This window comes from Neolamprologus multifasciatus, chromosome 15 (genome assembly GCF_963576455.1).
Source record: "Neolamprologus multifasciatus chromosome 15, fNeoMul1.2, whole genome shotgun sequence".
Classification (NCBI taxonomy): domain Eukaryota; kingdom Metazoa; phylum Chordata; class Actinopteri; order Cichliformes; family Cichlidae; genus Neolamprologus; species Neolamprologus multifasciatus.
Genome location: NC_140453.1, coordinates 35,950,589 through 35,978,240, shown reverse-complemented (window position 1 = coordinate 35,978,240; position 27,652 = coordinate 35,950,589). Strand labels below are relative to the sequence as shown.

The following is a 27,652-nucleotide window of genomic DNA, read 5'->3' as shown; positions in this document are numbered from 1 at the left end:
GCCACATTTGACCTCTGACCTCTTGTTCATGGTTAGTAAATTAAGAGTCAAAGTGAAAGACAAATTTGAAACTTTGTTACTTATTACTGTTGTTTGGAATAGATAGGAATATATGGAATTATATATTTTTATTTAAAGACAGGACTCACATGTTTTCATTTCTAGTCTTTAAACCCTGTCTCTATCATCTAGTATTAATTCTTTCTGGGAAACAAGTATGTATATTATGCACACACACAAACACACATGCAGCTATTACCTATTTCTTGTTTTTATACCTAAGATGAATTATTGTTGAATGAAGACATTTTTCAAACACATGTAAAATGTGGGCAATTGTGTTTATTGGGTAAAGGAAAAGGCAGAAGGGGGGGGGGGGAAGGGGGGGATAGAAAGAATGAAAGAGAGAGATGAGAGAAAACCCCAACAATTCCCTCTGAGCAAGCACCAGGCGACAGTGGATAGGAAAAACTCCTTTTAAAGTGAAAGGAACCTAAAGGAGAAACCTATGGCAGAACCAGGCTCAGGAGGGGGCAGTCAACTGCCGAGACTGGTCGGGGGGTGAGGGTGAAAAAAGTAAAAGGAGGGAGGGGAAGGGGAAGGGGGGAAATGACGATGGAATAGAGGTGGAGGAAGACGAGGTTACATCGGGTGAGAAGCAGCAGTGTCCCTCCTCCAGAACCAGTGGAAGCGTTTTTTCTTCTTTTTCAAATACTCTTCCACGAGCACTTTTTTCTCAATGATGAGGGTTTTCAGCTCATCGATTGTTTCTGCGTTTTCTTTCTCAAGTTTGTTGCATCTTTTCACCATGTCTTCTAATTGTTCTTGTTTTTCTTTATGCTTGTCTTTCAGTACTTTAACTGTTGCCTCCTCTATTCGCTTTGCCTCGTGCACATCTGTGTGCATGTCTTCCAGCTGCTGGTTTCTCTTCTGGATTTCTTGAAGTCTACACTGCAGGTCTTTATGTGATTTCTGTTGTTCTTGCTTTTGCGCCTGGATTTCAGTGTTTTTGTACTTCAAGGTCTTAGAAAGTTCCTCAAGTTCGGTATTTTTTCTCAGCATCTCCTTGATGCTACTCTGCATCGCTGAGCATTGTTTTTCCAGTTTTTTCTTTTCTCCTTCCAGTACAGTTGTTTTGTACTTCGTTTCATTATACAATTCTTGGAGTGCTTGATTTTTCCTCTGGAGATCAAGTTTTTCTTCTTCCTGATGTATTTTCTGTTGGTCTATCTCGTGAAGAAACTCTTTATTTCTCTCCAGAGCTTCATCAAGCATCACTTGCAAGCCTTCATTCTGTTTCTTGATGTGCCTCAGCTTGCAATCCATTTCTTCCTTTTGTATTTTCTGTTGGTCTTTCTTGTGAAGGAACTTTTTTCTTCTCTGCAGAGCTTCATCAAGCATTACTTGCAAGCCTTCATTTTGTTTCTCGATGTTCCTCAGCTTGCAATCCATTTCTTCCTTTTGTATTTTCTGTTGGTCTTTCTCGTGAAGCATCTCTTTATTTTTGAGCAGTGTTTCCTCAAGAGTTATTTGCAGCATTTTCAGTTTTTCCTCCAAGACTTCAAGCTGGGAGTCTGTTTCTTTCTCGAGCATTTCTTGTTGCTCTCTCTCTTGAATGAACTCTTTATTTCTGTGCACTGTTTTCTCAAGCTTGATTTGGAGCAATCTGTGTTTTTCCTCCATCTCGTCAAGCTTGGAGTCCATTTCCTTCTGTTTCATTTCCATTTGCTTCTTGTCTTGAAGCAACTGTTGACTGTTGTGCAGAGTTTTGTCATGTTTCACCTGCAGCGCTTTGTATTTTTCCTCCATGGCTTGGAGTTTGCTCTCTATGTCTCTCTGCTGTGTGGACTGTTGCTTCTCTTCTTGGTGGATTTCTTTCAGTTTTTCCAGAGCTTCGTCAAGCTTCTCTTGGAGCTCCTGATTCTTCTTGGCCATGTTTTCCTGTTTTATGCTCTCTTTTTTCTCCTTTTGGAACAGATATTTATTTTTTTCCAGGGCTTCATCAAGCTTTTCCTGGAGTTCCTGATTCTTCTTGAGCATTTTATCCCCTTTAATGCTCTTTTTTTTCTCATTTTGGAGCAGATCTTTAATTTTTTCTAGAGCTCCATCAAGCTTTTCTTGGAGCTCCTGATTCTTCTTGAGCATTTTATCCCCTTTAATGCTCTCTTTTTTCTCATTTTGGAGCAGATCTTTAATTTTTTCTAGAGCTTCATCAAGCTTTTCTTGGAGCTCGTGATTCTTCTTATCTTGGAGAGCCCATTGTTTCTCCTCAATAATACCTTCCCTTTCCTGAAGCTGGTAGGATAATTTTTCTAATTCAGTGCTCTTTCTCTCATTTTCTTCTGTCAGGATCTTAATCTTTTCTCTGTTCATGAGATTTTCATTCTCCATTTCTTCCAGTCGCTTTTCCTCTAATTCTACCTGTTCATCCCAAGGAAGAGAGCTGATATAAGGGTCTAGGGAATCATACCATGGAATAGAGCTGGGGTCAGCTTCTTGTCTTTCTTGCTCTTTCTGAGACATGTTGGAGTCTGTATACCGTGAGTACGAAAAGGATCCAAATGTTTGAAAATGCTTTACTGGTGAACGTTTGAATGCTGCTAACATAAGTGCTGCAAATAATGGACTAAAAGTTGTACATCCCCACCCCTACTTAAGGATTCATGAGGATCAAGGCTTCAAAGGATCAAAGCTTTAGAAGCCTGTGACATCAGAATTCCATAAGCCAATGAGGTTGTCACATGACATTTTTGAATGAGGTCATGTTTTTGTATGAATTTTTTTAAATAAAATCAACATTCTGTAAGCCAATGAGGTTCTTACATGACTTTTGAATGAGGATAATTCTTTTGTATTAAAAAAGTGTAAAAAGTGTTGTCAATAACCAGGGTTTTAATAGTTTTGCAATTTTCATTAGTTTTTATTTTTATTTAGTTTTGACTTCAGATTTTCAATTTTATATCAGTTTTAATTAGTTTTTACCAATTGTTTGCTAGTTTAGTTTAGTTTTTATTAGTTTCAGTTATAGTTTTAGTTGTGTTTGCAATAATTAAGTGTAACAAAATCCCAGTTTCATCATATCAGTCATTCTCTTCTGCTTATCCTTGGGTATGTTGCTATTCCAGCTACCATACCCTGCACCCTGGACAGGTCGCCTGTCTGTCGCAGGGCTAACACGCAGAGACAGACAACTCACATTCCCACCTATGGGTTCTTTAAATAAATAAATAAAGGCAGATGAACAACCATTGATACCAGGCAACTATAAAATGTATATCTTGGCCCCAATGAGACTATTAACTCTTGCAGCACCGGGTGTTCGTAATTTTGGTTCAAGTGAATTGATAAACTTTTTGAAGGCAATTGACTCACACAGTTGTGTAGATATCCCCGTCCTGTTGTCTCGGGATGCATCACGCTGCCTTGCCTGGGGTTAGCTTCTGTTTTCTGGGGATGAGGGTTGAGTGTGCTCCCTTACCTTCTCAAGGTAAGCTAGGTTAGCCTTCTTGTGTGAGCTTTTCAAGTGCACTTTAAGGTTTGTGGGATTTTTTTCCCTTTAGAAATGTCCCTCATAATTTGTCTGTTTCCACTACAAGACACTTGTTTTATCCAAAACACAGTCATATTCAAAGTAATCCCAAATTGGACTCTGGTGCTTTCTTCCAACTTTTCCTGACATGATTCTGCGCGTGGATGGAGCAGCAACACAGACGACTCGACTAACGTACTTGCCACCTGCTGGCATAATTAGACACAGCAAGAAAAAAATCTGGAAACTAAACTTCATTTTCACCCTTGACTCTTGTATGACACGCACACATCAATGAAAACTAAACACATTTTTGCTATAAATTCAGTTAATTTTAGTTAGTTTTGTGAACACTCATTCCAGTTTTAGTTAGTTTTCCTTTTTTTGTTTTTATTTTTATTTCCGTTAACGAAAATGTTTTTTCACTTCTAGTTTTTGTTATTTTGTTAGTTTTCGTTAACGATAATAACCTTGGCAATAACATAAAAAGTGAGTAAAGAAATTAAATAAAAGTACAGTTTTATTTATATAGCACCTTTCAAAACAAATTAATTGTGTCTGAGTTGTATTGGTAACTCGTTGAAGTGTTACTGGGTATCATAACTAGACAGTTTGCACATACAGTGAGTGAAAGCATTGGGTGGACTGAATCAGGTTAAATTAAATCGATAGAACTGAGTGGATTGTATTGATCAGAGAGTTAGAACAACAACTAAAGGAAACAAACAAATTGAGGAAACAAACTCAGTGTGTGGCCAGAAAATGCCATGGTGGCTTACAAACACAATAAAATAAAACTGTGACAGTGTCAGAAATTTAGCTTGATCATCTGAACGTAGCTGCTGCTGCTACTAGCAGCAATAAATAGAATCAGTTTTTAAATTTTAGCGCAGGTTTGCTTTGATGCAAATATTTGCAGTCTGCTATATGTGTTTAAATCACTGTCTGCCTGTAATGTGTTAGAGGGAACATGAAGGAGGCACAGGAGAGGAGAAAACTGGAGGAGGAGCTGAAAGAGCAGCAGAGGCTCATTGATGCTCTCAATGCTGAAACCATGACTCTGAGAGAGGAGGCTACAGCCCTGCATTTGGGACTGGGCTTAGGTTATTGTTAGTCCAGCTATGCTGATAAATCATGAGTTGGTGACGATGTGCCTCTCAGGCAGGGTTACAGCAGCGGACGGCAGAGCTGGAGCGGAAGTTGGACACAGTGGTGTTGGCCATGGGAGGGCCTTTAATTGGACCCCAGCAGAGAGCTGAAACATCAGGATAATTCAGGTGTGTTTAAATAAGCTGCGTGTTTGCTCAGCAGAACTCTCGTCGAGCAAATTATATTATAAAAAGTGGCAGCACATCCTGCTCTGCCTGAATATTCTCCAGCAGAGTAAATGTGTCTGTGTGAAGTGCGAAGGAGAAGCTCCATCACTGTTTGTTCCGAAATTAGCCACTCCACCTGCACCTGCTGGCTTGCACACCTCATTGCAATGCAGCGCTCAGGTTTGTTTGGTAGGCACTGAAAATATGTCACATCGTTCATTTATCCTCAATCTGTGCTGTGTTTGCGCTGCAGGTAATTAAGTCCTGGGAGTTTTATCACTGAGCCAAATTATCATACTGTTACACTCCTGTGTTCAGTGTTATAAATATCTCCCTTTTGATTCAAAGCTGAATTTCAAAGCAAACACTGAAGCTGTGTGCAGAAAGGGGCACCAGCGGCTCCTGTCTTTAAGAAGGATTTTTTGTTTCCACGTTGATAAAACACCTCCTCCACCACCATTTTTTGACGTTCGGTTACAGATGCCTGTTGCCACCCAGGTTGCCAAGACCAAATCCTTCTCTGCCCTGTTGGACGCGACCCACCACGTCATTATGGCTCATAGCCGATTTGGCCTGTAGCACAGACGTGGCTGGGGTCCACTTCCTCCCTGTTGCTAGGGTGGCTATGGGGTCCCGGGAGCCCTTGAGTGACATCTTAAGCCTCACTCAAGGAGTGCAGTGTTGTTAATCCGCCTGAGGTCATTAGCCAAGTTTTGCCTTAGTTTTTCAAGTTGCCAGGTATCATTGAGGTCTACATTATACCACCGTCCCAATGGACATCTCTTAGACTGTTGGAATTGGTTCTCCACTGATATAGAATAGCCAGTTTCAAGTGTATTTTGTCACAACAGTAAGAAGTCTCCAAAGGTTGATTCTGTTCATCTGGATGTAGCGTTTTCAGTGGGAGAAATGTCTCGTCACTCATCCAAGTGACTTCTTCAGTCTCAGCTGACTGCAGGTTTCCCCAATCTTATAAACAGTATATTTGCATAATGACTGAAAGCAGCCACCTGAAGGAACAGTGGGCTTGGAGGTCAGTTCCTTCATCATGATTATGCAAATTCTCATGACCATTGATCAACACCACTGATCAAAGACCCATGAGTAGCAGTAAGAAAGAAGTGCAAAGATACAATTGTCAGAAGTGGGATTCGAACCCACACCTCCAGGAGAACCTGCGACCTGAACGCAGCGCCTAAGACCGCTCGGCCATCCTGACATTCTGGAAATCATGCTGGGCGGTGGCGTGTTTAGGGTGGAGGATGTAGTTGCAGCTGTCCTGCAGGTGGAGGTGGTGCAGGACAAGCAGAGCAGCAGATTTGTGAGTGTTTTGGACTTGAATTAAAAAGACCAAGACGTGCTGATGATGTTGCTGTGTGAGGTAGAGACAGGTATAAGGATGTGTATAAAGATTGGGTCTCGCTGTATTGCTCAGGTTGCACTACAGCATCTATTGACAGGTGCGATCCCACTACTGGGTGACACGGGGGCTTTGACCTGCTCCGTCTCCGACCTGGGCCGGTGCACCCCTCCTTAGGTGACCTGGTGGTTCCAGGCTCCCCCAGGATCACCATATCAATGCCGAACTTAGTGCGGACACCCAATCGACATAGCCTGCTGCAGCTCAGAGCTCCTGAGCTCAAACGATCCTCCAACCTCAGCCTCCCGGTAGCTTGGATTACAGGCACACGCCACCGCACCCGGCGAGAAGCAGCTACGTTAACAGGGCTTTTAACTACGTCTGAGGTGACATCATGACACTAACCTGCTGCCCATCATTAGCAAAGTTGTAATGATGGCCAGCAAAGATGAGGAATGAATGGTGCACAATTGTTATATGCAAGTTTTTAGAAAGCTCGTGGTTAACCCAAGAGTATTTTGTCACAATATCAAGAAGAGTAAAGCTTCAATGTTAGAAGAGGGATTCAAAGCCACGCCTCCAGGGGAGACTGCAACCTAAACACAGCGCCTTCGACCGCTCAGCCATTCTGACATTGCAATGTCAATTTGGTGGAGGTTACCACTGTTAGATACTTTGGAAGAAACAAACATTATCCTTCTCATAACACATATAGCAGCTGTTCAGCCACGGATCCGCCGCTTACCGCCAGGATTGGCCTGGTAAATGCTAGGTCCCTAGCGAACAAAACTTTTATCCTGAAGGATTTTTTCACATCCCGAGGACTGGATTTTCTCTGTTTGTGCGAGACGTGGCTGAGCGCCGGTGAGTGCAGCATCTTCTCAGATCTTCTACCTGGCGATTGCTGCTATTTTAATTCCCCACGTATGTTGGGCCGAGGAGGAGGAATAGCTACGATCTTTAAAAGTCATTTTAAATGTAAGCAGCTATCAACCCCGTCATTCACCAGCTTTGAACTGTCTGTGTTTGAGCTGGGCTGCTCTCACACAGTGTTGTGTGCGGTGGTTTATCGGCCTCCAAAATACAATAAGGACTTTGTGAGTGACTTTGCTGACTTCTTGGCTGAATTCATGCCAAAATATGATCGTGTTCTTATTGTTGGGGATTTTAATATTCACGTGTGTTGTCCTGATATGCCCATGGCAAAGGGCTTTTTAAACCTTATTGATTCGTTTAATCTGGTGCAATGTGTGACAGGTCCCACACATGAATGTGGACACACACTTGATCTTGTTTTATCTCATGGTTTTTCTGTTTTTAACATAGATATTTGTGATGCTGTGTTTTCTGACCACAGTCCTGTGATGTTTGAAGTTCCTCTTGCCTGTGCCTCAGTTAAACCTCGCGCTGCTGCTCAACGCCGTCGTGTTTTTAACTCCTCCACTGCTGAACACTTTTCAACAGTCTTTGACCAGATCTGTAAGATCCCGGATTTTTTATGCAGCCAGACTGAGGAACTGAGCTCATGGTTTTATTCTACCTGTCGGACTGCTTTGGACACTGTGGCTCCATTAAAAACCAGACGGCCTAAAACTAAATCTGAGCCCTGGCTGAACGACATGACCCGAGCTGTCAGGCGCGACTGCCGTCGAGCTGAGCGCAAGTGGAAAAAGGACAAACTACAAGTGAACAAGTTTTTACACTTTTTTATTGAGAAGGTCTCCTCCACAAGGGCTCAAATCTCTCCTTGTGCTTATGACCTCTCAGTCTCTGTTTCCTGCTCTGCTGTCTTTGACAGGTTTGAGCCTGTGACTCTGTCCTTTTTAAAGGAGACTGTTGGTCATCTTAAGCCTGCAGGGTCTCCAAATGATGCTGTCCCTCCTCGACTTTTAAAAGAGGTGTTACCCACAGTTGGTCCTTTGGTTCTTGAGCTGGTAAACCATAGTCTGATGTCAGGTGTTGTCCCTAAAGATTTTAAACATGCAGTAGTCAAACCCCTGATTAAAAAACCTGCTCTTGATCCTACGGTTCTTGCAAACTACAGGCCTATCTCCAAACTACCTTTTCTTTCCAAAATTCTGGAAAAGGTAGTTTACAGCCAAATAATGGCCTTCCTGGAAAAGCAAAATGTTTTAGAGGTTTTCCAATCTGGTTTTAAACCCTTTCATAGCACTGAATCAGCCCTTTTAAAAGTTTTTAATGACATAATTCTAGCGACTGATGCTGGGGACTGTGTTGTTCTTGTGCTTTTAGATTTGACAGCTGCGTTTGATACCATGGATTATGCCATTTTATTCTCTCGTTTGGAGCACTGGGTGGGCATTAGGGGCACAGCACTGGAGTGGCTCAGGTCCTACTTGGCGGGGCGAACTTTTTGTATCAGCCTTGGTGACTATGTGTTGTCCTCCGCTCCCCTCTTGTGTGGTGTCCCACAGGGCTCAGTTCTAGGCCCCCTCCTCTTCTCTTTATATCTGCTTCCTCTTGGTTCTGTACTGAGAAAGCACGGCATTCCTTTCCACTTTTATGCTGATGACTGTCAGATCTATGTCCCTCTAAAGAAAAAAGGCAGATACCTTACACAGCCATTACTTCAGTGTCTCGATGACATTAAGGCTTGGATGTCTGTTAACTTTTTAAAATTCAGTGATAAAAAGACAGAGGTGATGGTTTTTGGTAGCCCCACTGAGACCCCCAATGTGTATGTAGATTCCCTGGCACAGTATGTTAAGCCAACTGTCACAAACCTGGGGGTCAAAGTGGACTGTGATCTGAAGTTTGATAATCAGATAAAAGCAGTGGTAAAATCAAGCTTCTTTCACCTCAGGCAGCTGGCAAAAATAAAGCCAATTCTTTCACGGCAGCACTTTGAGACAGTGATCCACGCCTTTGTTAGCACTCGGCTGGATTACTGTAATGCACTTTATATTGGGGTCAGCACATTATATATTAGTCATCTACAGAGGGTGCAAAATGCCGCAGCTCGTCTTTTAACTGGCACTCGAAAGTTTGAGCACATTTCCCCTGTTTTAGCTTCACTTCACTGGCTGCCCATTTCTTTTAGGATTCATTTTAAAATTATTTTATTTACTTTTAAAGCTCTCCATGGCCTAGCCCCATCTTATCTCTCTGAGCTGCTACAGCCTTATACACCCACCCGCTCTCTCAGGTCAGCTGATCAGCTGCTCCTGAATATACCCAGGACTGGGCGTAAACTTAGAGGAGATCGTGCTTTTGCTGTAGCAGCTCCAAAACTGTGGAACGAGCTTCCTTTAGAGATTAGACAGGCCAGTACGTTATCTGTTTTTAAGTCCCTCTTGAAAACCCACCTTTTTACCCTGGCATTTGACACCACGTGAGATGTTGTTTTTTTTATTTTTTTTTTATTTTTTTATTTTTAGTTGTTTTTAGGTGATTCAATGGTGTTTTATATTGTTTTTGTTTCAATATAGGGCTGTTTTAATTTTATGTTTTATGTGTTTTACTTATTTATTTTGCTGTTTTTTGTTATTCTATTGTTTTAACTTATTTTCTGTACAGCACTTTGTTCCTGTGCTGGGTATTTTAAAGTGCTCTATAAATAAAATTGGATTGGATTGGATTGGAAACGTAGTGCGAATAATCTACAATGTCATCAATACTGATTGGCTGAATACTTTTTGGCAGGTTGCCATGACCTGACAGTTCATACATTTTCACATCGGGTCTGTGGTGTAATGGTTAACACTCTGGACTTTGAATCCAGCGATATGAGTTCAAATCTTGGTGGAACCTGCTTTTTGGGAGGTGAAACCATACTGCATGTCACGTAATGATAACTTTTGCAGGTTTTTGGTCGCCAAGCGGTCTAAGGCACCGCGTTCAGGTCACAGTCTGCTCTGGAGGCATTTGTTCGAATATAGCAGCTGTTCAGCCATGTAAACACATACTACGAAGCTCGTGGCGCCCACTTTCTGTTCTGATTTTGAGGTCGGAAGAGGTTTGGAGCTGTGCAGTTAGAGAGTCAGCAGAGTGTTTTTGACTTTTGCGCACAAGACCCACCTCAGCACTCGGATACTCCAATCTGTAACATTGTGTGGGTTGTAACTGAATTTCAGACAGCTCTTTAGTACCACATAGTGACTGACAAGTGAAGGAACTCTTTAGTGATTGACAAGTGTTTTGTAAAGGCAGACATCATGGTTAGCTGCTTGATTTTATAAAGCTCTCACAGAAAGCACAAGTCATACAGAAATTCAATGTGCCAGAGTAGACATGCAGTATGGTTTCACCCCCCAAAAATCAGATTTCACTCCATAAGAGTTTCCTCTTTTCAACACTCTCCCAATTCATCCAGTGACCCTGCTTGGCCAGCGCTATGGCTCTGGCGTGTCTTACTGTTTCCTCCTTTCGACACACCTCCTCCACCACCATTTTTTGACGTTCGGTTACAGATGCCTGTTGCCACCCAGGTTGCCAAGACCAAATCCTTCTCTGCCCTGTTGGACGCGACCCATCACGTCATTATGGCTCAGAGCCGATTTGGCCTGTAGCACAGACGTGGCTGGGTACCACTTCCTCCCTGTTGCTAGGGTGGGAGCAGTGCCCCTCACTATGGGGTCCCGGGAGTCCTTGAGTGACATCTTAAGCCTCACTCAAGGAGTGCAGTGTTTTTTACCCTCTGATGCATAAATTATGAAAGCCTTGGTCAAGATTTTTTTTGTGTTTTTATTCTTCTCAGGACATGAAAAAAAAAGTTCAACTCATTTTTTCCAAAAATATGTTTTTTTTATAAAGTTATAGACTTGTCCACTTCAGTAGACTACATGCACCCGAGCACTCAGCATGAAATACTGGGAACTTACTGTAAAAATGAATTATCTTGTGTTCTATTGGAAATATACAAACACTTGTTTGCTTGTATGCTTTGAAAAACATCTCAGCAATTTTTTGGAACTTTCAACTCATATAGCCCCAATGTTTAGGTGTAAATAACAAAATCAATCAACAGTCCTGTTGGCAACATCTTCAGGGGATTGGCCAGCACAGGACGAGACCATGTGGAGGACAGAACTGTGGAGCCAACGTGTGACAGTGATGTTTGCATTATTGCTGACAACAGAACAAGCTCCTCTGCCCAGTTCTTTCAGTTGTTTTTCACTCTTGAGTTTGTTATCTGCTCCCTTCAGCCTGTTTGCTCTGCATGTACCTGTGCCATAGATCCCTTGGTCTTTCAAGGCCTCGATGAGTGGAATGCTGCAGCAGAAGTTATCAAAAAACACCTTGTGATTTTTGTGTTTTATGTCATCACAAAGATGCATCACCACATCTCAAGCCATTCCCAATTCATTGATGCGACCACTACTTGCAGAGCCTTGGTACACTTCAAATCTATTCATATAGCCTGAGGTTCCTGCTCTCACCCATACCTTCACTCCCCAGGGTTTGGGCTTTTTTGGTATGTATTGCTTGATGGACAATAGGCCTTTGAAAGGAATTATCTGCTCATCAACTGACTGAAATTCATCAGGGTCTGCTGCTGCATTGAATGTCTCCCGAAGAGCACATGGGATTGGTCTTATTTTGAAGAGCCTGTCTGTGTTTGCTGGCTGGTAAGTCAAGTTATCTACAAAGTGCAGGTATCTCAGGATTTGCTCATATCTGTTTACAGACATGGCATTTGCAACTATTCCAAGACGAAGACTGTCCTCACTAGACCAGTACATTCGTGCCCTAGGATACCGAATGTACCCCATGATCAGGTTGATCCCTAAAAAACCAGCATCTCTTCTCCTGTTACTGACAGATTTTCTTTCCCTTTTTTGTAGAGCATACAAGTTGGTGTTGTATGTTATATTATCAATTAGATCTGCTGGAAACAGATTTTTGAAGAAATCTATGGGATCCTTCCCCTCCACATTCAATTTCCACTCTCCTAGATAGGAGGAAAGTCTCCATCAAAGTCATTGTCTTGGACTTTCCAAACATTTTTGCGGGCTTGAGTATGGTCAGGTGCCATGTGCTCATCTCCTACAGCTCCCTGATCATGCTGACCTTCCTCTTCATCCTGGCCCTCATCATTCTCACTTTCTGTACCCTGACTGTCTGTGTCTACATCATAGGTAGCTCCTATGTCTCTGTTCTTCTCTGGCAGCCACTCATCATCACTGGACTTATCACTAAACTCATCATCACTGCACTCATTAATGAAATCATCATCAATGGAGCTGGATGGAATTTCCTGGACTATTCTGTAAGCTGCCTTATTCTTTGCTGCATTTGAAGTCTACAAAATATGATAAAATAATTATTATAGTAACTCAAACTATAGCTGATCTGCACAGAAATATATATTTTAAATGAGTAGCTTTTAAATGTAACAATTATATGCTTACTTATAACCAAACAGTCCCAAGAAACAGTGAAGCAACTTATGACTTATGTTAAAAAAATATAGTGGGTGATGATGATGTCCACTTCATTGGACACATGGTTAATTGTAGTTTTCTAAATATTAGACATAACATTTTCTTATTCCAAACAGATAATATCCTTCCCTAGATGTTACTGCATATCGTCATGTTTTTTTTTACCTGTTGGGCTCTTCTAGCATAGAAGGATTGACAGGATATGCAAGCAGTGGTCGGCAGGGGTGGCAGTTTGTCTGCCATCTTTGATTCAGAGGAAATTTACTTGCAGTTGCACTAACTGAACACTGAATTGACCTCAATGGAGTATGGCAGCAGAGAGCACTCTAAAGACTAATATGCAGTTCCACCATAGAAACCAATGCATTAAAGAGATATGTATGTTTTAGTAGCTGTCCACTCCAGTGACCACTATGCATCAGAGGGTGAATCCGCCTGAGGTCATCAGCCAAGTTTTGTCTTAGTTTTTCAAGTTGCCAGGTATCATTGAGGTGTACATTATACCACCGTCCCAGGCTCTTGATGGACATCTCTTAGACTGTTGGAATTGGTTCTCCACTGATATAGAATTGCCAGTTTCAAGTGTATTTTGTCACAACAGTAAGAAGTCTTCAAAGGTTGATTCTGTTCATCTGAATGTAGCGTTTTCAGTGGGAGAAATGTCTCATCACTCATCCAAGTGACTTCTTCAGTCTGAACTGACTGCAGGTTTCCCCAATCTTATAAACAGTATATTTGCATAATGACTGAAAGCAGCAAGCTGAAGGAACAGTGGGCTTGGAGGTCAGTTCCTTCATCATGATTATGCAAATTCTCATGACCATTGATCAACAACCACTGATCAAAGACCCATGAGTAGCTGTAAGAAAGAAGTGCAAAGAAACAATTGTCAGAAGTGGGATTCGAACCCACGCCTCCAGGTGAGACTGCGACCTGAACGCAGCGCCTTAGACCGCTCGGCCATCCTGACAGGTTGGAGCTCACCACTAGTGAATAATCCAGCGCAGTTGCTGATTTCCATACGACATACTTGTATGTTAAGTGCATGTAATAAACAAAAACAAATAAAAATAATTACAAAGAAAATATATTGATTTAAAAGTTTGTGTTAAATGTTGTAAGTCGGATCGAAATAGCTGCTGTTCAGCCATGGAAACCCATACCACGATGCTCATGTTTGTTTTTTGGTGTTAAAGACAGAGGAGGTTTAGTGCTGTACAGTTGTTGAGTCAGCAGCGTGTTTGTGACTTTTACTCTGTAACTTTGTGTGGTGTGCAACTGAATTTCAGAGAGCTCTTTAGTACTACTCTTTAGCGATTGACAAGTCTTTTGTAAAGGCAGACTTCATGGTTAGCTGCTTGATTTTATACGGCGGTCACTGAAAACACAATTCATACAGAAATTCAAAGTGCCAGAGGAGACATGTAGTATGGTTTCACCTCCCAATAATCAGGTCCCACCGAGATTTGAACTCAGATTGCTGGATTCAGAGTCCAGAGTGCTAACCATTACACCATGGAACCCCTGTTGTAGTGTTTATACTGTCAGGTCGTGGCAACCTGCCAAAAAGTATTCTGAACTAAGTAAGAACGGTTCCATGTAAACCCATGCCGGAGGTGGATCAGATGAGAAATAGTATATCATCATGCGCAATTGTGCAGCCCAATAGTACCACTGAAAGTTAGGACCCTTAAGCCCACCCCTGTCAAATGGCAGATATAATAGAGTTAACTGAAGCCGATGGCGATGATTTTGCCAAATAAAATTGGTAATAATTTTCTTTAAGTTAAGAAAAAGACCTACAGGTACTTGTAGAGGGATATTCTGAAATAAGTAGAGGATTTTAGGGAGTACGCTCATCTTCACAATAATATGATATGGGAAGATTTGTCTACCTATCTACAACCTCTGGTAAAGCGGATGGCACAACACAGAAGAGCACAGAAGAGGTCAAGGCCCAGCCAAAAGTCAGTTTCAACAATGAGATGGGATTCATGATAAAAAATGAAAAATGTCAATGTGATGACATCCAAAGAGGGAGCTTGCAGTTCCCAGTTTTCATGCTGATGTTAAAGTCAGAGGAGGTTTAGAGATGTGGAGTCAGTGAGTCAGGAGAGTGTTTGTTACTATTACGCACAACCACAACTCAGACACCCCATCATGTAACTTTGTGTGGTGTACAACTGAATTTCAGACAGCTCTTTAGCACCACATAGTGATTGACAAGTATTTGTAAAGACAGAGGTCATGGTTAGCTGCTTGATTTTATACACCTCTCACTGAAAACGCAATAGTAGCACAGTTCTGGTGTGCCACAGAAGACATGCAGAATGGTTTCACCTCCAAAAAGCCGGTCTCACCAATTTTTGAATTCAGATCACTGGATTCTAGGTCCATAGTGCTAACCATTACACCATGGAAGCACTACTAAAAAAAACGGTATGACTACCAGATTATTGCACTGTGACAGCACCATACCAGACTGAACCCAGAAAAAAAATGTGGGATAAAATAAGACAGATTATAGTTACTAAATGACTACAAATCAGTTTGAATTGGAAAAAGGAAAGAAAATTAAAAGCAAAAAACAGAAATAAATAAATACATAAGAGAACAAAAGAAAAGAAAGTCTCTAGCTCATAAGAGGGAAAAATTGATTGAAATGATCAAAAACCTCACCTTATGATAGTTCTTGTTTTAAATACAATATTTGAGCGAGCTGACTGGAATTATCTCGATACTGTTAGATAATAATCATATATTGTTATATTTGTGTCTTTAAAAAAGATAATTCCTCAGTGGACAACTCCTGATAAACCTTTTTACAAGACATTCATTCAAATCTGTGGTTATAACTTATAACCACAGATTTGAATGACTACCTGAGGTGACACAGGCTCACCAAAATCAACAATAGAAAATTGGAAAATTGTTGCCTGTACTTCATATTCTATAAAATAATATGTTTTTAGTTGCTGTCTGTGAGGCCCACATTTAATGAGCTGGATTTACAAAAACATAGTAAGTATTTCAGCTGAGCCCATGATAATGCAGAATAACATTGGCGGGGGATTTTTCACTTGAATGAATACTTTTAATTTTGAAAATTTAAATTGGATTTTTTTTAAACATTTTATAAATTTTGCAGTTTATTTGTAGTATAATATAGTATTGTAGGTACTTTCATAAAGCACGTAAACAATTCCTCATCACTCCTCATTGTCATTTAGTGGTTAAAGGATCATCATGATAGTGAGACATTGCTAATGAAGCTGTAAAACTTGAGAAGGCCACATAGGAGTACAAATCTGTGATTTAATTACAAAATAGCATATTTTATTGTACCTGGTGTACCAGGTAACTGAAAGTGATATTGCTGCAGGGTGAACTACAGTATAATTATTACCTAGAATTAATCTCACTGGATCTCCTGAGTATGGGTGTGTAACTGTAAAATACAGGCAAGGAAAAGCCAACAGGACGTGTCCTAGTAAAGTGCTGCAAAACTATGTGCTGGCATAACAACTTCAGTGCTCCTTGTTAGTGAAGATCAAGATCACTGTCTAATACAGGGGTCTCAAACTCACAGACTGGGGGCCACTTCCGGCCCACATCACCCCTATTTGCAGCCCGTATATTGACGTGAAGAAATATAATGCACTTTGGCCCTTGAAGTTACTTTTCTTTGTTAGGGAGGATTTTTTTATTGTTCAGTGCAATGTTAAAAAATGTTCTTTAAAAAGCAAAAAAATTATTTAATACAAAGGCAATATGAGCAGAGAGCACAAATGTGTCGAGGGACTGGTTGTGTTAGCTCAGTGATAGAGTTATTTGTAAAGAAAACAATTTTCACTAGCAGTCAAAAACTAATGTGTACACTTATGTCTGCATTTTAGTTTTGTTAAGTAGAAGTAAAATTAAAAGTGCTGGCACGTGTCTGGCCATAAAGAGAGTACCAATTTGTTTTTTTGGTAATCAATGAAAGGCTTCAGTTAGTTAAGAGCAGAGATGGGCAGTAGTGGCACTGTCATCTTACATTATTTTCACCCTCTTCGTTGTAAATGTTAAATTCACCTTGAAGAGGTGATTGATCAGAAAAAAAAACGTACACTACTCTAAAATGATGGCTCCCTCTAAAAGGATAAAGTCAAGCACCCAGACCCCCACTTTAAGTTACATTTTTCTTACATTTTTCTTTACTTTAATACTGAAGACTCACAGATTTTACCAGGTCTTTACACACACACACACACACACACACTGTGCATTATTTACATGTCATTGCTTGGATTTGATAAAAACTTTCTCCATTGTCAATAGATGGACAAGGAGAGAGCTCGAGAAAGCTGGTTTGCATTGTCTGTTCACGTGAGGTAGCAAGAAGGACAACCCAGCATACCTGAAGATGTATATTACACGGAGTCTTCTTAATATTTTTATCTGTTTTATTAATGATTTAATTAAAATATTTTGACGGACTTGACCCACATTTCCAATTTATTAGAATGAACTTCTGTTTGCCATTTCTTTGGGTTTTCCTCCACAGTGTTACATCTGAGTACTTAGAAAACCTTACAGCTGAGTAATGTGTGAGCAGATGCAATTAATTTTTAGTCAGTCTTCATTCAGTCTTACTGAGATTGACTATTTTTCCTTGCTGAGCAGTCTCGCTGTAATATGGAAGTTTGATTTGTGGTGGAGCTGTAATCTGCAAATACAGTCTGCATCTCCACCTGTTCATTTATTTTTGAGGCTGTTCATTGGTTTCCTTGAGTGCCTTGCAAAAGGTGCTTACACCTCTGGTGCGGTGGTTATGTTATTCATACTACACACAGGTACTCTCTAGTATAATATGTATATGCAGTGTTTCATTTTACAGTATACTGCAATGATCGTCCTTCAAGGTAATTTGAACCATCAGACACTTAATACCCTTTGAATTGTTTTTCTGCACCAGTTTGAAGTTTAGAAATATGTCTATTTATACAAGGAAAACTAAAGTAAAATCAGGCTTTATTTGACAAGCATATGCTGGCATCCATGAAAGAGTGAAATTTAGACGCAGACACTCTCCCATGATGCCAGTGGTTTTACTTGGAACCCCTGTTGGTAATGACACATGCGGTTTTTCAAACCTTAGCTCATGATTAATAGTAGGTAGGTCAGCAACCACCTCCATAGAGAACAACCTCCATTAGGGTTGAAATAGCTGGGACTCTTCACCTTTTTGTTTTTCAAGCTGAACAAACCTCTTGGATGAGAAGTGAAATGTTTTAAATGAGTCCAGCTGCCTCTCTTAAGACAAACATGATTGACTAGGAACCTACACAGACATGGAGTCAGCATGTCTTGTAGATTTCAAACGACATGCAGATAATGTAAAGACTGTATCCAGTCTTTGTTTATCTTGGGTCTGTGTTTGTATCCTTCCTGGCAGTTAGAACAGTTCATTTTACCTGAGATTTACTGCTTAAAGCACATATGATAAAACACTAAATGGATCCAGGCAATCAAGATTTGAGACTTGCAACATAAGAAAATGTAATTTTTCAGAAGATCACCTCTCCGGTTTGAGCCTGTCCAAAGACATGCTTGTCAATTGGTGATTCTAAAGTGCCTGTTGGTGTGATGGAAGTATTTAAAAAAGTGACGATAGGGTTTGGGGACGGGAGCTGAGCCGAGGACGCATTCATGCATCAAATACCAAGAGAGTCAGGGAAACACCGGGGGGGACGACAACAAATTTAAGGTATTTATTTAAGGATTTAAGGTATCGTGCCACATTTGACCTCTGACCTCTTGTTCATGGTTAGTAAATTAAGAGTCAAAGTGAAAGACAAATTTGAAACTTTGTTACTTATTACCGTTGTTTGGAATAGATAGGAATATAGGGAATTATATATTTTTATTGAAAGACAGGACTCACATGTTTTCATTTCTAGTCTTTAAACCCTGTCTCTATCCATCTAGTATTAATTCTTTCTGGGAAACAAGTATGTATATTATGCACACACACAAACACACATGCAGCTATTACCTATTTCTTGTTTTTATACCTAAGATGAATTATTGTTGAATGAAGACATTTTTCAAACACATGTAAAATGTGGGCAATTGTGTTTATTGGGTAAAGGAAAAGGCAGAAGGGGGGGGGGGGGGGGGAAGGGGGGGATAGAAAGAATGAAAGAGAGAGATGAGAGAAAACCCCAACAATCCCCTCTGAGCAAGCACCAGGCGACAGTGGATAGGAAAAACTCCCTTTAAAGTGAAAGGAACCTAAAGGAGAAACCTATGGCAGAACCAGGCTCAGGAGGGGGCAGTCAACTGCCGAGACTGGTCGGGGGGTGAGGGTGAAAAAAGTAAAAGGAGGGAGGGGAGGGGGAAGGGGAAGGGGGGAAATGAAGATGGAATAGAGGTGGAGGAAGACGAGGTTACATCGGGTGAGAAGCAGCAGTGTCCCTCCTCCAGAACCAGTGGAAGCGTTTTTTTCTTCTTTTTCAAATACTCTTCCACGAGCACTTTTTTCTCAATGATGAGGGTTTTCAGCTCATCGATTGTTTCTGCATTTTCTTTCTCAAGTTTGTTGCATCTTTTCACCATGTCTTCTAATTGTTCTTGTTTTTCTTTAAGCTTGTCTTTCAGTTCTTCAACTGTTGCCTCCTCTATTCGCTTTGCCTCGTGCACATCTGTGTGCATGTCTTCCAGCTGCTGGTTTCTCTTCTGGATTTCTTGAAGTCTACACTGCAGGTCTTTATGTGTTTTCTGTTGTTCTTGCTTTTGCGCCTGGATTTCAGTGTTTTTGTACTTCAAGGTCTTAGAAAGTTCCTCAAGTTCGGTATTTTTTCTCAGCATCTCCTTGATGCTACTCTGCATCGCTGAGCATTGTTTTTCCAGTTTTTTCTTTTCTCCTTCAAGTACAGTTGTTTTGTACTTCGCTTCGTTATACAATTCTTGGAGTGCTTGATTTTTCCTCTGGAGATTAAGTTTTTCTTCTTCCTTTTGTATTTTCTGTTGGTCTTTCTCGTGAAGCAACTCTTTATTTTTGAGCAGTGTTTCCTCAAGAGCTTTTTGCAGCATTTTGCATTTTTCCTCCAAGACTTCAAACTTGTAGTCCGTTTCTTTCTCGAGTATTTCTTGTTGCTCTCTCTCTTGAATGAACTCTTTATTTCTGTGCACTTTTTTATCGAGCCTGACTTGAAGCAATCTGTGTTTTTCCTCCATCTCGTCAAGCTTGGAGTCCGTTTCTTTCTGTTTCATTTCCATTTGCTTCTTGTCTTGAAGCACCTGTTGACTTTTGTGCAGAGTTTTGTCATGTTTCACCTGCAGCGCTTTGTATTTTTCCTCCATGGCTTGGAGTTTGCTCTCTATGTCTCTCTGCTGTGTGGACTGTTGCTTCTCTTCTTGGTGGATTTCTTTCAGTTTTTCCAGAGCTTCGTCAAGCTTCTCTTGGAGCTCCTGATTCTTCTTGACCATGTTTTCCTGTTTTATGCTCTCTTTTTTCTCCTTTTGGAGCAGATCTTTATTTTTTTCCAGAGCCCTATCAAGCTTTTCTTGGAGTTCCTGATTCTTCTTGAGCATTTTATCCCCTTTAATGCTCTTTTTTTTCTCATTTTGGAGCAGATCTTTAATTTTTTCTAGAGCTCCATCAAGCTTTTCTTGGAGCTCCTGATTCTTCTTGAGCATTTTATCCCCTTTAATGCTCTCTTTTTTCTCATTTTGGAGCAGATCTTTAATTTTTTCTAGAGCTTTATCAAGCTTTTCTTGGAGCTCGTGATTCTTCTTATCTTGGAGAGCCCATTGTTTCTCCTCAACAATACCTTCCCTTTCCTGAAGCTGGTAGGATAATTTTTCTAATTCAGTGCTCTTTCTCTCATTTTCTTCTGTCAGGATCTTAATCTTTTTTCTGTTCATGAGATTTTCATTCTCCATTTCTTCTAATCGCTTTTCCTCTAATTCTACCTGTTCATCCCAAGGAAGAGAGCTGATATAAGGGTCTAGGGACTCATACCATGGAATAGAGCTGGGGTCAGCTTCTTGTCTTTCTTGCTCTTTCTGAGACATGTTGGAGTCTGTATACCGTGAGTACGAAAAGGATCCAAATGTTTGAAAATGCTTTACTGGTGAACGTTTAAATGCTGCTAACATAAGTGCTGCAAATAACGGACTAAAAGTTGTACCTCCTCACCCCTACTTAAGGATTCATGAGGATCAAAGCTTCAAAGGATCAAAGCTTTAGAAGCCTGTGACATCAGAATTCCATAAGCCAATGAGGTTGTCACATGACATTTTTGAATGAGGTCATGTTTTTGTATGAATTTTTTAAATAACATCAACATTCCGTAAGCCAATGAGGTTCTTACATGTCTTTTGAATGAGGATAATTCTTTTGTGTTAAAAAAAAGTGTAAAAAGTGTTATTGCAATAACATAAAAAGTGAGTAAAGAAAGTAAATAAAAGTACAGTTTTATTTATATAGCACCTTTCAAAACAAATTGATTGTGTCTGAGTTGTATTGGTAACTCGTTGAAGTGTTACTGGGTATCATAACTAGACAGTTTGCGCATACAGTGAGTGAAAGCATTGGGTGGACTGAATCAGGTTAAATTAAATCGATAGAACTGAGTGGATTGTATTGATCAGAGAGTTAGAACAACAACTAAAGGAAACTTTGATTAATCTGAAAGGAACTAATATAGGTTAACAGGTAGCTGATACAAATCGGGATTTAAAACCATTTTTGGTTTGTTTGCTTTTCTGTTTGACTCCTTGTTTTATTCAATATTGCAGTTTATATGATAGTATTATGGGTTTTTTAAACTGTTCCATGTGAAAATGTTGGGAAATGAAATATTACAGGTGGAAATCAATGAAAGTGGAAATTCAGAAGAAATTCTGTCATTTTCCTCATTAATGCACATCATAAATAAATATGTAATGTGTCTGTTGCACACTTTGTATGTCAGGAATAACCATAAATGTGTTGTCTTACAAACAGCTGTATCAGGTCTTTACAACCACAATAAGCGAGGATAACAGAACTCCTGGAAAGCAAAGAAAATGTGGTTCTTGTTTTTAAGACAGTCACATTTAGTTTCACGCTGCGTGATGCTGGATTGTTGCAGACAAACCTGATTGTGTTTCCCACTGGGTTTTATACTTCAGAGGCAACACAGAGTAAAGAGAAGCATTGTTATTTCAGTGTAACTTTAGTCTCAGTTTAGTTTTATCCCCTTGTAAATTTGATAAGAGCCAAATTGAGGAAACAAACTCAGTGTGTGGCCAGAAAATGCCATGGTGGCTTACAAACACATGTCAGAACAAAATATGAAGGATAAGACATCACACGTATAACGGAAAGAGACGCAGAAGAATTCATCTCTGAAATTTCTCCCTTTATTGAACTGGCATTTGCCCGAGACCACTGGAATTGGTGGGATGGACACAAAGAAAATCAGAGGTAGACAAAAATCCGTCAGGAGGGATCAGGAGAGAACAACAGTCTGCCAAGCCATTCCCTGCTTCAGAGTTTTGTCATTTTGCACCTGCTGTCGCTTTAATATTAAACTAACGAGGTTGAAATAGACTCACAGTGGTTTCTGCTTCTTAATTAGACTTAGACTGCTTCTTTATATCCCTTCATGTGCTTCCGTCTTCTGTGCTTCACTGTCTGTGATCATGCTCGAGCTCATCTTCAGTCAGTTATCTTCTCTTTGTTTCCTGCTTCCTTTTAAAGGTCAAGGATCCCACCTTCACCTTGCCACCTGCCTGCGTGCCATGGACGCCCAGGTTTGCAAATACAATAACCTGAAAACGAAGCAATGTTGTATTTTCAAATTGATACCATAGATACAACTAGTACAAGTCTTGAAAAAGTTTGCATCTTCGTGACCTTGACCTCAAGGTCTGATGCCAAGTCTTGTCACTTGAGACTGAGGTGATGCAGGATTTTGAAATTTATTCTATATGTGCAGCTACTAAGAGGTTGAAGGATAACACTGATATTCTTATATTTTCATGGAGCTGCTCTCAAAGCTTTGTCATCTCACCTCAGTTCCTATAATTCAGTCCTGGACCTGCATCACAGTGTGTGGTGTGGAATAAAACTGTGACAGTGTCAGAAATTTAGCTTGATCATCTGAGCGTAGCTGCTGCTGCTACTAGCAGCAATAAATAGAATCAGTTTTTAAATTTTAGCGCAGGTTTGCTTTGATGCAAATATTTGCAGTCTGCTATATGTGTTTAAATCACTGTCTGCCTGTAATGTGTTAGAGGGAAGATGAAGGAGGCACAGGAGAGGAGAAAACTGGAGGAGGAGCTGAAAGAGCAGCAGAGGCTCATTGATGCTCTCACTGCTGAAACCATGACTCTGAGAGAGGAGGCTACAGCCCTGCATTTGGGACTGGGCTTAGGTTATTGTTAGTCCAGCTATGCTGATAAAACATGACTTGGTGTGCCTCTCAGGCAGGGTTACAGCAGCGGACGACAGAGCTGGAGCGGAACACTGAAGCTGTGTGCAGAAAGGGGCACCAGCGGCTCCTGTCTTTAAGAAGGCTTTTTTGTTTCCACGTTGATAAAACCATGATGGTTTTATTTCACCGTGCTTTTAATGAATCTGTTTTGTCCTTTTCCTTGGTGTGGTGGTTTGGATAGTTATCTGAAAGGAGCAGAAACTCTCTCAGATTGTTAAGTGGTCTAAAAGGCTGATTGGAGAACCACAGCTGAAATTTTCTGTACACCAGACAGTTACAGCGGTCAGCTGGTTTAATTTTTCTTGATGATCCTTCACACAGTGAGAATCGTTTTCTTCCTCCTGGACAAAGGTTTCTGGTCCCAAACTGTGAAAACGACAAGATTTAAAAAGTCACATTTGTGGATTATATGATGGCCAAAATTAGTGTTAAGTTTTGTTGTCAGTATTTTTTGCTGTACTTTTTTGTTTTCTGTTGTTTCTTCGATTCATGAGAACAAATCTAACTACAGTTACATATTAAATACCTGAACCTTAAAATGTTCAAATCAAAGATTCCCAGCTAGTTCCGAACCCAGCGTCCACATAGAAGTAATTGGCAAATTGAAAAAGAAGGTTGGTTGCAAAGTGGTTTGCAGAAGAAACGGCTTAGAAAACACAGCAAATATGAACTTTCTTTGAAATCGTTTATTATATATCTGGCATTAGAGGTGAACATAAACACTTATCTAATGTCATTTCAGCTCTCAATGCCACCGTGGCTGTTCAGAGAGGAAACATCAGTCCTGGTTTCTCAGGTTCTTAATCCTGATCCGCCTCAGAGCAAGTCAGGTAATATCTGCAAGGGATGGATTTTCTCCAAAATGAAATACTCTGTTTGAAGATGAGATCATGTCAGAAAATCAGTGTTGTTCTTCTTTTATATGCTGAACAGACTGGATCGGTAATCACACCAGCAGAGCCAGGAAGTGTGTTTCCCAGGGTTCAGAGCTGGAAGGCTCCCCTGTTGCCTCTCTAAGCGGGGATCAGTCCAATCTGGGCCTGCTGCAGGCCATGTTGGGTCAGGTGGAGCTGGATAAAAACAAAAACAACCTCTCTCCTCACCAATAAAATGTCGTACTTTGAGTTTGTCTCCACCTGCTGGGCGGTGGCGTGTTTAGGGTGGAGGATGTAGTTGCAGCTGTCCTGCAGGTGGGGGTAGTGCAGGACAAGCAGAGCAGCAGATTTGTGAGTGTTTTGGACTTGAATTAAAAAGACCAAGACGTGCTGATGAGGTTGCTGTGTGAGGTAGAGACAGGTATAAGGATGTGTATAAAGATTGGGTCTCACTGTATTGCTCAGGCTGCACTACAGCATCTATTCACAGGCGCGATCCCACTACTGAGCGACACGGGGGCTTTGACCTGCTCCGTCTCCGACCTGGGCCGGTGCACCCCTCCTTAGGTGACCTGGTGGTCCCAGGCTCCCCCAGGATCACCATATCAATGCCGAACTTAGTGCGGACACCCGATCAACATAGCCTGCTGCAGCTCAGAGCTCCTGGGCTCAAACGATCCTCCAACCTCAGCCTCCCGGTAGCTTGGATTACAGGCACACGCCACCGCACCCGGCGAGAAGCAGCTACGTTAACAGGGCTTTTAACTATGTCTGAGGTGACATCATGACACTAACCTGCTGCCCATCATTAGCAAAGTTGTAATGATGGGCAGCAAAGATGAGGAATGAATGGTGCACAATTGTTATATGCAAGTTTTTAGAAAGCTCGTGGTTAACCCAAGAGTATTTTTGTCACAATATCAAGAAGAGTAAAGCTTCAATGTCAGAAGTGGCATTCAAAGCCACGCCTCCAGGGGAGACTGCAACCTGAACACAGCGCCTTCGACCGCTCAGCCATTCTGACATTGCAGTGTCAGTTTGGTGGAGGTTACCACTGTTAGATACTTTGGAAGAAACAAACATTATCCTTCTCATAACACATATAGCAGCTGTTCAGCCATGGAAACCATTGTAGCCAATAATCTACAATGTCATCCATACTGATCATTTGGCTAAATACTTTTTGGCAGGTTGCCATGACCTGACAGTTCCCACATTTTCATATCATTTCCATGGTGTAATGGTTAGCACTCTGGACTTTGAATCCAGTGATCTGAGTTCATATCTCGGTGGGACCTGCTTTTTGGGAGGTGAAACCATACTGCATGTCACGTAATTATAACTTGTGCAGGTTTTTGGTCGCCAAGCGGTCTAAGGCACTGCGTTCAGGTCGCAGTCTGCCCTGGAGGCGTTTGTTTGAATATAGCAGCTGTTCAGCCATGTAAACACATACTACGAAGCTCGTGGCGCCCACTTTCTGTGCTGACTTTGAGGTCGGAAGAGGTTTGGAGCTGTGCAGTTAGAGAGTCAGCAGAGTGTTTTTGACTTTTGCGCACAAGCCCACCTCAGCACTTGGATACTCCAATCTGTAACTTTGCGTGGGTTGTAACTGAATTTCAGACAGCTCTTTAGTACCACATAGTGACTGACAAGTGAAGGAACTCTTAGGTGATTGACAAGTGTTTTGTAAAGGCAGACGTCATGGTTAGCTGCTTGATTTCATAAAGCTCTCACAGAAAGCACAAGTCATACAGAAATTCAATGTGCCAGAGAAGACATGCAGTATGGTTTCACCCCCCAAAAATCAGGTCCCACCGATTTCACCAGATTTCACTCCATAAGAGTTTCCTCTTTTCAACACTCTCCCAATTCATCCAGTGACCCTGCTTGGCCAGCACTATGGCTCTGGTGTGTCTTACTGTTTCCTCCTTTCGACACACCTCCTCCACCACCATTTTTTGACGTTCGGTTACAGATGCCTGTTGCCACCGAGGTTGCCAAGACCAAATCCTTCTCTGCCCTGTTGGACGCGACCTACCACGTCATTATGGCTCAGAGCCGATTTGGCCTGTAGCACAGACGTTGCCAGGTATCATTGAGGTCTACATTATACCACCGTCCCAAGCTCTTGATGGACATCTCTTAGACTGTTGGAATTGGTTCTCCACTGATATAGAATTGCCAGTTTCAAGTGTATTTTGTCACAACAGTAAGAAGTCTTCAAAGGTTGATTCTGTTCATCTGAATGTAGCGTTTTCAGTGGGAGAAATGTCTCATCACTCATCCAAGTGACTTCTTCAGTCTGAACTGACTGCAGGTTTCCCCAATCTTATAAACAGTATATTTGTATAATGACTGAAAGCAGCCACCTGAAGGAACAGTGGGCTTGGAGGTCAGTTCCTTCATCATGATTATGCAAATTCTCATGACCATTGATCAACAACCACTGATCAAAGACCCATGAGTAGCAGTAAGAAAGAAGTGCAAAGATACAATTGTCAGAAGTGGGATTCGAACCCACGCCCCCAGGGGAGACTGCGACCTGAACGCAGCGCCTTAGACCGCTCGGCCATCCTGACATTTTCTAAGTTCCACTAATTGAATAATCCCGCGCAGTTGCTGATTGCCATTCGACATTCTTGTATGTTAAGTGCATGTAATAAACAAAAACAAATAAAAATAATTACAAAGAAAATATATTGATTTAAAAGTTTGTGTTAAATGTTGTAAGTCACATCAAAATAGAAAGATCAGGTGTGGGTGGACAGGAATGATTAGATGTCAACAACTTGATTGGATGGCCAAAGTGTGAAATGTGATGTCCTGTGAGGGAAGCGTGAAAAAGTGTGAGCAGGTATAAAAATTAGGTAAAAAAAAGACATTCTGGGTTCTTCCATTTTGTCTTTTGCGAGATGAGCAGTTGGGAAGGTTGGATGTAAGAGGTTCACAGTTGAAAGTTCAAGCAGAGACGCAAGAGGGGGAACCACAGCCCAACCTGTGAACTGGTTTCAAATGAATGCCCAGCTGCTTTCCTGTTGGGTGATTTTCATCAACACAGAACACGGGGATAAATGCATTTTTGGTTCCATCCTCTCTCCTCACCAATAAAATAAGAATAAAATCTGCATTAGCTCAACGTAGTTTAGTCAGATAAGTGTTGTTTACATACATAATTGTTTGGCGACCATAAGCATGCACGTATTATCATCAAATTTTCATGGCATACTGCTGTTACACATGTTGCAGATTTAAAACAAGTGGGGCTTGAAACTTTACTTTGGAAGACATAAAGATTATACTTCACAAACATTGCTGCTGTTCAGCGATGGAAACCCATACCACGATGCTCATGTTTGTTTTTTGATGTTAAAGACAGAGGAGGTTTAGTGCTGTACAGTTGTTGAGTCAGCAGCGTGTTTGTGACTTTTACTCTGTAACTTTGTGTGGTGTGCAACTGAATTTCAGACAGCTCTTTAGTACTACTCTTTAGCAATTGACAAGTCTTTTGTAACGGCAGACGTCATGGTTAGCTGCTTGATTTTATACGCTGTTCACTGAAAACACAATTCATACAGAAATTCAAAGTGCCAGAGAAGACTTGTAGTATGGTTTCACCTGCCAAAACTCAGGTCCCACCGAGATTTGAACTCGGATCGCTGGATTCAGAATCTAGAGTGCTAACCATTACACCATGGAACC

General features: G+C 41.0%; 1 protein-coding gene and 7 non-coding genes across 8 annotated transcripts; all 8 read right to left on the bottom strand.

Annotated features, from left to right (window-relative positions):
* Positions 1-211: 211 nt before the first annotated feature.
* LOC146502635 (uncharacterized) lies at positions 212-20,943 on the bottom strand. The gene is made up of 2 exons (XM_085132099.1): positions 19,570-20,943; positions 212-2,136 (listed from the first exon to the last, which is right to left on the bottom strand). Exons 1-2 carry the CDS (start codon positions 20,752-20,754, stop codon positions 643-645), a joined length of 2,679 nt encoding a protein of 892 aa, XP_084988225.1. The 5' UTR covers positions 20,755-20,943; the 3' UTR covers positions 212-642.
* On the bottom strand, positions 5,982-6,064 carry trnal-cag (transfer RNA leucine (anticodon CAG)). The gene has a single exon. It is a non-coding gene; the product is annotated as a tRNA-Leu (tRNA).
* LOC146502638 (signal recognition particle RNA) lies at positions 6,252-6,550 on the bottom strand. The gene has a single exon (XR_014869676.1).
* Positions 13,497-13,579, bottom strand: trnal-cag (transfer RNA leucine (anticodon CAG)). Its single transcript has one exon. It is a non-coding gene; the product is annotated as a tRNA-Leu (tRNA).
* On the bottom strand, positions 14,061-14,132 carry trnaq-cug (transfer RNA glutamine (anticodon CUG)). Its single transcript has one exon. It is a non-coding gene; the product is annotated as a tRNA-Gln (tRNA).
* A 3,446-nt stretch (positions 20,944-24,389) lies between the features above and the next one.
* Positions 24,390-24,688, bottom strand: LOC146502634 (signal recognition particle RNA). The gene has a single exon (XR_014869669.1).
* Positions 24,689-26,449: 1,761 nt separating this feature from the next.
* On the bottom strand, positions 26,450-26,532 carry trnal-cag (transfer RNA leucine (anticodon CAG)). Its single transcript has one exon. It is a non-coding gene; the product is annotated as a tRNA-Leu (tRNA).
* Positions 26,533-27,580: 1,048 nt separating this feature from the next.
* trnaq-cug (transfer RNA glutamine (anticodon CUG)) lies at positions 27,581-27,652 on the bottom strand. The gene has a single exon. It is a non-coding gene; the product is annotated as a tRNA-Gln (tRNA).

Excerpts from the sequence above, each read along its gene's own strand:
- LOC146502635 (XM_085132099.1), bottom strand. The coding sequence starts at position 20,754 with ATGTTAGCAGCATTTAAACGTTCACCAGTAAAGCATTTTCAAACATTT. Across the intron at positions 2,137-19,569 it reads ATCTCCAGAGGAAAAATCAA|AAGAATCAGGAGCTCCAAGA; the intron begins GCACTCCAAGAA and ends AAAATGCTCAAG.